We start from the raw sequence: 8,524 nt of genomic DNA, 5'->3' as shown, positions 1-8,524 counted from the left end.
GGACAGGCACAAAACACTGGCTTTAAGGTAAAAAGAACAGCTTTGGGGTCCAAATGAATCCCCAGTTCATTTCCATTAAGGTTGGGAAAGCTACTCTCCCAGAACCTCAGGTGGGGACGGAGACATATTCCGCAGCCCCCAAGAGCTGAAAACGAAACTGGTCAGCCCCAGCTGACTTTCCTGGATGCCGCAGGTGGAAGAAATAAGTGACCCTTAAGAGTTTAGGGGGCAGAAAAGGCGGGCAGACGCAACTCTACAGGTGCCAATTAAAGAAAGGTAGACGAGGTTGATTTTGATAACTCAAAGAGTTAACACATCACAAACTAACGCAGAGGTGGGGAGAAAACCACACCCCACAGGAGCGAGGAGCCAACTCGCTGGAGAAAAATCCTATTGGCATTGAGGCGGCAGGGAGCCAGCCCCTGGGCGCGGCCTGCAGGGGGCAGGCGATCGCCGGGGGAAGCGGGGGCAGTACGAGGCCGGAGTGCGCGCCGGCTCCGCAGCCACCCGCAGCCGCAGGGAACCCCGGCCGCGCCTCTGCCCGGTGCGCCCTGCTTGGCCCGCGGACCCCGCGCTGCGTTGCGCTGCCGACATGTGTGCCGCCCGGATGCCGCCGCTGGCGCACATCTTCCGAGGGACTTTCGTCCACTCCACCTGGACCTGCCCCATGGAGGTGCTGCGGGACCACCTCCTCGGCGTGAGTGACAGCGGCAAAGTAAGTGGGCACGGGGTCTTGTGTCCCCGGACGCGCGGGCAGAAAGGTGGACGGAACCTGGCGCTTTGCAGAGCGAGCGCCGTGGCCCCGGAGTTGAACTTGAATGTTTGGCTGTTGGAGAATGCAGAGAACCCTGGCTGGCGCCAGGCTCCTGGGCTGATGGGCGTATGGTGCTCCCAGAGCCGGCAGCAGCGAGGGTATCCACACCACTCCTGGTCTGACAGCCCCCCTACCCCAAATTTTGAGAGAGATTCCTAACAAACCAGAACGTGGCTTCATTCATCTTGGTGTCTCTGGCGCCTGGCAGTGCCTGGCACAGGATAGCGCTCCATAAATTTGGTTGAATTTATTGTGAAAGAACTAAAAAGGGAGTATTTGAACCATGCTGTTTAGTCCATTCCACACACAGAATAAACAATTGCTTTCATTTATCTGATCATTCAACAGAGATAATGTACTAATGATTCAGGCTAGACAACTTGTAATATTAGAAAGGATGGTCCCGAGAAATTCTCTGTCTCTATTTCTTTCTCTCTCTCTCTCTCTCTCTCTCTCTCACACACACACACACACACACACACACACACGTTTGCATCAAAACGAACAGTTCCATTTTAAGGTTCAAAATGTCTTCTATGAGTGTGTCCTCTACACTTTTCTTCTCACCAGGTTTTCTACAAACCATACAGATGACTATGACTAGTGTGCACTGCTTCATACACACGGATGGTGACTGTATTGGCAATAGTCTGGGCAGTTTGATAGTAAAGCCATTTGATTTCTAAAAGAAAAAAAATGAATAAAATAAATACGGCAATGGGGTATTTTTGAGCTATTTCCCACTGCCATGTGGTTAGCAAAAGCCCTGTATTTGTAACTTCTCTAGTGAAAGGTAACTATCCTTAATGAAAGCTGCTATCCAATCAGTCGCAGTTTTATAACACATTTCTTATATTTAGGGGTAACTAAGCTCTGGTTTCCTATGGTGCTTAAAAAATACTCTTTGTGCATATTCAAGGAGCCTGTTTTCATGTTTCCAAGGTGATTAAAAACTCTCAGAGATCACCTGAATGTAGACTCCAGTAAAACCCCAAGACTGATGAACAATCTCATGGGGATTTGGCCCACAAGTTTCAGGAAGCAAAGCTACAGGAGCTGCAGTTGGTGGACTAACTGTGGTGTCAGTGCAGCTCTCAGGTTTCGTTTTAAAATTAATTTCCCATATCCAGACTTTTAAGGGTAGCAGGCAAGGTGATGGATTTGAGGACCTGCTTTGACAATGGAAAGGAGTAAGAAAAGGAAGTAATTTATCTTTAAAAAAAAAAAAAAGAAAAAAAAAAGAAAGAAGGCCTTTTCTGGAGGTTTGGAGAAGAATGAAAGAGTGACCTGAATTTGCAATTAGGAGCTGAGTCAGAGAATCTATCCCTAAGTAAGGAACATGCTGAGATTATAAAGTTAGAAAATGTGCCCTTCCCTCACCAGGTGGGATTAACTTGGAGTTGAATACAAAGATGTGCCAACTGAGTGGTTCTGAGACACAATACAAAACTTCTCATCAAGGATTTAGTGACTGGGACTCCCCACCTGGGTGAACGAGTTGATTCCTGACTGGATTTCAAGAAGGGCGTGCATATGTTTTTCAAGATGTTATTTCCCCCATTTTGAAATGGAGACTGTCTCATCTTAAGGGCTGATGGGATATTTTAGTTAGTCACTTATTCATTTAAGAAGTTTCATAGTTTACTGGGAGGTAGGGATGCTGATTGCCTGGCCTGATCAGTTCACACTGTCCATCTGTTGAAATGTTTTGCTGGGCCCCATAAAGATGTACAGGTATTACATGTTAATAAAAAAATTTAGAAAAATAAAGAAAAATTAAATACACTAAGAATGTTTCAAGGTTCAGAAAAAATAAAATCTCCTTGAAGTAAATAAATATGCCAAATCATCACAATCATAATTTTACAGATCTTCTAACGCTGTTCTCCTGCTTGGGATGAGTCAGAAGTGTCTAGGGATGCTTGTTAAAATGCTGATTCCTGGGCACCATTCTCAGAGAATGGTGGGCCCTGGGAAGTAGGATTCCAACAGGTATTCCAGGATATTGCAACACAGGCAGTGGGTGGATTTGGGTATCTGGTGTGTCAGTTGTTTGAAATGTCAGAAGCCCAGTTCTCCATCTCAAACCTGGAGCTGGGGCATCATCTCAGAGACAGAGGACACAGCTTTCTTTGCCATTGTCCTCCTCTCTTCAAGACCTCATCCCTAATTCTGTGTAACTTCATTTAGGCCCATAGAATGGTGATGATGAAGTGCCCACTTAATTTTAACTCACTCAATGAAAGCTAATTCAAGATTAGATGAGTTAAAAATTCACTAGCCAATATTTTGGCATTAGGCAATTTTTAATTCAGAATTGGTTTTCTACCCCAGTGGCAGGCAGCTTTTTAATATAAAGACTCCAATATGTGTACCTTATTTGCAAATGTTTATTTATCTTGAGATGCTGCGTTGTCAAACATTACTAAGTTACCTGATTCTTTCACATGTACCAGAGCCAGGTTGGCTTTAAAGACACCTCAGGATGCCTTGGGACTCTTAGTGCACGCTGACCCAGAAACAAGAGTGAGGAAGAGAGTGATTTTGGAAGTAGCACCCTGGAGAGAGTCCTAGAGACCTGGGCTCAGATTGGAGTTTCTGCTACTTACCTATTCTAGACTGTGTGTGAGCCTCAATGTCCTCATTTATACAATTAATTTCATTTTGCTAAGAGTTAAATGTGATAATGTATGAAAATGCCTGGTACTTAATGGATCCTTAACATGTATCGTGTTCCTTTTATCACTTTCATTTCCTGTATGCATAACAAATTCTTAAACTCATGCTCACTGAAACATTTTTGCAGGTTTCCACATGGTGGCACCCATGCAGACCAAGTGATAGAAAAGGATGCTATGGCCTGGGAAGAATCCTGTAGGTAGAGAGGAGTGGTTATCAGTTTTAGCTCTGCATTCTCATTATTTTGTAATTGATACCCTGAGACACAAAGACACATCTAGCATGAAAAGAATGAGGTCATATGCTGCTAGGTTCTTGGCACTTTCTTTTTCATATCACTCTTAGTCTCCACAATGTCATTATTCCATTTTACAGATGAATTGGGACTTGAGAAATTGGGCATGCCTCAGCTTGGTGGTAGTGTAATTGGATTTTGAAATAGGGACTTAAAGCCATTTTCTCTTTGCTATAGCAAGCCTCTTTTCTAAGGCACAGTACTTGACCTCAAAGAACTTCCACCTGAGCAAGGGAGCTAAGCCTTGCTGCTGTGGTAATGTGCATTGGTTCTCAAGTCATGCTGGTCTTACTGCTGGAGATGAATTGATGAACAAAGCATAAAAACTCTGCCTTCGTGAGGTTGATAATCTAGTGATTCTTTGACAGCATCCACCATGCCTTATCAGAACTTGGATTAATCTAGAGGTGGAGAAAGCTTTCCCAAGTGTGAAGTGACATTTAATTGTGACCTGAGGGATATGTAGACATTAAGTAAGTAAGGCAGATGGGAGTGGAAGCAGAGAAAAATCTTGCAGCTTAGGTGGATAGAATGCACAAAGATCCTGTGGTGCGAAGGAATGAGAGGGTCACAGTGCTTAGAGTTCAGAAGCTGAGGAAAAGGATAACAAAGTAAGGCAGGAAAAGGCAGATTGGACAAGATGGTGGAGTAAATGTGGAGTTGTGGAGGGATTATGCCATAATCACATCTTGCAATGTTTAAAAAGATTTATTCTATTTATTTGAAAGACAGAGTGATGGAAGGATAGGCAGGAAGAGAGAAAGAGATCCTCCAACCTCCAGTTCATTCCCCAAATGGCTACAAAAACCAAAGTTGAGCCAAGTCAAGCCAGGAGGCTGGAACGCCATCTGGGTTTCTCACATGGGTGACAGGGGCCCAAGTACTTGACTCATCTTTCACTGCTTTCTCAGGTGCATTATCAGGGAGCTGGATTAGAAGCAAAGCAGCCAGGACTTGAACCAGGCACTTAACCGGGTTTAAATCAAACCAAGCTTAAACTGCTGCAGCACAATGCCAACCCCCTTATCTTGCAACTTTTGAAGATCATTTTGTCTTCTGGATAAGTCATGCTTTGGAAGTGAGTTGAATCTAGGTAAGGAGGTTGGAGAGGAGTCTGTTGCGTTAGTTCAGATTAAGTGATATGTGGTTTAGATGAGAGAAGCAGTGTAGTAGATTAAAGACAGAAATTCTCCAGAGTACCTCTGTTACTTATGGCCTATGTGATTTTTTTTTCAAATTATATTTATTTGAAAAACAATGTGACAGAGAGAGAAGGAGAGAGATATCCTTCTATCTGCTGGTTCATTCTCCAGTGCCTGCAGTGACCAAGACTGAGCCAGGCCAAAGCCAGGAGATAGGAGCTCCATTTGGGTTTAATGCATGGATGGCAGGTACTCAAGAACTTGAGCCATCACCTGCTGCATCCCAGGGGCATTAACAGGCAGCTGGATTAGAAGAAGAGGTGGGACTCATTCTCGGGCTCTCTGTGATAGGATGTGTGCAACATAAGTGATGGTGTAACCTGCGTTCCACCATACCCATACCATTGCTTTTGTGAATTTGATCAACTACTTAACATTGCTATTTCCGCGTTTCATTATGTATATAATAACTGTAATCCACCTCATAGGATTATTTGAAGGATACAATGAATTAATAAATGTAATATATAGAATAATGCTTCTTGGGGCCAGCGCTGTGGCATAGTGGATAAAGCCTCCGCCTGCAGTGCCAGCATCCCATATGGACGCCGGTTCGGGTCCCGGCTGCTCCACTTCCAATACAGCTCTCTGCTATAGCCTGGGAAAGCAGTAGAGGATGGCCCAAGCCCTTGAGTCCCTGCACTCACGTGGAAGTCCCGGAAGAAGCTCCTGGCTCCTAGCTTCGGATTGGTGTAGCTCTGGCCATTGTGGCCAACTGGGGAGTGAACCAGCTGATGAAAGACCTCTCTCTCTGTCTCTGTCTCTCCCTGTTTGATCAGCCAGTCATTTATTCAGCTCACAGGCACACCATGGGGAAAGACCATCATGGCAATCCTATTCCCATTTACCATATACTTACTTTCCCACTTTCTGGTGGCTAAGCACGGCCAATGGTGACATTCTGGCACAAAGAAAGTCTGCTCAGAAGGTTCTGGGATGTGGGAAGACAGGCTCTTTTCTGGAAGCTTTCAAATGAGGGTCTGGAGCTGCTGCTACTACTGTTTGGGACTATGAGAAAAACCTCAAGAGAATTTCAGGGACACCAGCCCAATTTCTGACACTGGACAGTTTAACTGCTCCTTTCAAACTTCTTGTCTTGGGACTGGTGCTGTGGAGTAGCAGAGAAAGCTACTGAAGTGCCGGCATCCTATTTGGGTGCCGGTTCAAGTCCTGGCTGCTCCACTTCCAATCCAGCTCTCTGCTATGGCCTGGGAAAGCAGCAGCAGATGACCCAAGTCCTTGGGCCCCTGCACCTGTGTGGAGGACCCGGAAGAAGCTCCTGGCGCCTGGCTTTGGATCAGCCCAGCTCCAACCCTTGCGGCCATTTGGGGAGTGAACCAGCAGATGGAAGACTTTCTCTCTCTCCCCCTCCATCCCTCACTCTCTCTCTTTTTCCCTCTTTCCCTCTCCCCCTTTCTCTCCCTCTCTCATTCTCTCTGCTTCTGCCTCTCTGTAACTCTCTGCCTTTCAAATAAATGAGTACATCTTAAAAAATCCAGACATTGTCTTTATTTTCTAAATCTGTGATAGTTGTACATGATGTTCATTGTAGTTCAGTGCATCCCTATTACCACACTATCTGCAAAGGTCATATTTTTCAAAGGACTATAAGCTACCTTCACTTTCTTCTCTTTCTGTCTTTTCATTATTGGCCAAAAATGCCAGGATCTTTTCAAGCACCCATATCAGTAGTCAGCCCGGCCAGTTTTCCTCTGGGACGTCTTTGTACTCTTTTCCATGGCATAGGCCTCTGCTCAGCCTTTCATTATCTCTTGGCTAAAATATTCGGGCAGCCTTCTCTTTTGTCTCCTCATTCTAATATTTCCTCCGCACTATTGACAGTTATTTTCTTGGAGCAAGACTAGTGCCATGTATCTCCTCTTCTATAGCCTCTAAAGTCCAATTTTCCCTGGAAGGCAGTCTAGGCGTGGCATTATTTGGACCCAACCTCTTTTCTTATCCTTTGCCCTGCTCGAGCTGCCTGGCATATGGGAATAAGGTTACCATTTCTGGTTCACACCATGATGTGTCCTTGAGTCTAGGGATGATCCGTGCAAATTTCCTACTCTCTTCCAGTACATCATGGCTTCCTATTGTTGACACCAATCTCTCGGCCTAGAATAGCTCCCCTTTTTTTATCCCATTTTCCTTTCTACTTCTTTCAAAATGAAATCCTACTATTTCTTCAAAACCTGTATGTGTCCGTTTCTCCAAAGCTTCCCTGGTCACCATCCTATTCTTGGAATAAATTGACCCTTCTTCTGTTCTCCCATGAAATTTTGGATATTTCAAATCAGCATTCTCCCAGTGGTTAAGAGTATGGCTTCTGGAATCAGACTATCTGAATTCAAAGCTCAACTCTGCACTTAACTTGGACAAATTTCCCATTATATCTGAACCTTGTCACCCTCATTCACTAACTATGGACAACAATTTTATTCTGATAGCATTGTGAGGCGAATGAGACAGTGTATGTAAAGTCCTTGGCATATAATACTTGCTCAATAAATGTTTGCCTTGTGTTCATTCTTTTCTTTCATTGCAATCATTATTTCATTTTATTTTTGCCTTTCCTTATACTTAGCTTTACAGAATGTTCTCATTGAATTGATTTAATGTTGGTTGGCAAAAGGAAAGTGGACTGGAGAGAAAGTAACATTTATTTAGTCACATTGTGTGTCACATACACTGCTATATTTGCACGTCAACAATCCTGAGATGAGATAGTGGCATTGCAATCTTTGCTCTACACATGAGAAAAGTGGAGGCTGAGACAGTGTGTGCCCTACTGACCATAAATGTTGGGAAGTCCAGTACTGGGTCCTTTGGAAGACTTATTTCTTTTCTTTCCACTTGGCAAGGATCCCTGGAGTAATTGAATGATTCAGACAGTCCTTCCTTCCCAGATAAGAACTGAGTATTTATGATATCCCAGAGACTGTTCCTCTTCTGCAGCTTCAGCTGTGAACAAGACAAAGCCACTGCCCTCACAGAACATTCTCTTGGTTTAAAAAAGGAATCTTCCAGGCGTTCAGTTTTTAAGTGAGCACTTACCTCTAAGTTCGTGATAGCCAATGCCTTTATTCCTTGTGATCATGTGATACTGTGCATGGATGCTGACTCCAGTCATTCTTCTGGCATTACTATCCTGTTTTGTCTAGAAAGGGCCTTCTACAAGGGCACTTCAGTGGCTGCCCAACACACTGTGCTCAGTTCCAGAGCAACTCATACACACCACTGTGGTCACACTGAACTCAATATTTATGTTCCTCTTTATTTTCTTAGTGTTGTCCTCCTTAAAGTAAAATATACATTGTCAGTTGGTCACCCAAATACAATGATAAATTTTTGTTTTAAGATTTATTTATTTATTTGAAAAACAGAGTTACAGTGACAGGGGAGAGACAGAGAGAGAGAGAGAGAGAGAGAATGAATATGAAAATCTTCTATCCACTGGTTTACTCCCAAAATGTCTGCAATGGCCAGGGCTGGGCCAGGCCAAATCCAGGAGCCAGAAGCTTCTTCCAGGCCTCC

At 44.2% G+C, this 8,524-nt stretch overlaps 1 protein-coding gene across 1 annotated transcript in view; it reads left to right on the top strand.

Moving 5' to 3' along the window:
• The first annotated feature begins 434 nt into the window (after positions 1–434).
• GDA (guanine deaminase) overlaps positions 435–8,524 on the top strand; it is a 107,230-nt gene continuing 99,140 nt past the window's right edge. The window contains exon 1 of the mRNA XM_002708206.5: positions 435–715. Within this exon, the coding sequence (XP_002708252.1) occupies positions 593–715 (123 nt within the window). The 5' untranslated portion in view covers positions 435–592. The remainder of the gene's footprint in view (positions 716–8,524) is intronic.

The sequence above is a fragment of the Oryctolagus cuniculus genome, chromosome 1 (genome assembly GCF_964237555.1).
Source record: "Oryctolagus cuniculus chromosome 1, mOryCun1.1, whole genome shotgun sequence".
Taxonomy (NCBI): domain Eukaryota; kingdom Metazoa; phylum Chordata; class Mammalia; order Lagomorpha; family Leporidae; genus Oryctolagus; species Oryctolagus cuniculus.
Note: the sequence above shows the minus strand (reverse complement) of the source record. Positions and strands in the feature narration are given on the sequence as shown.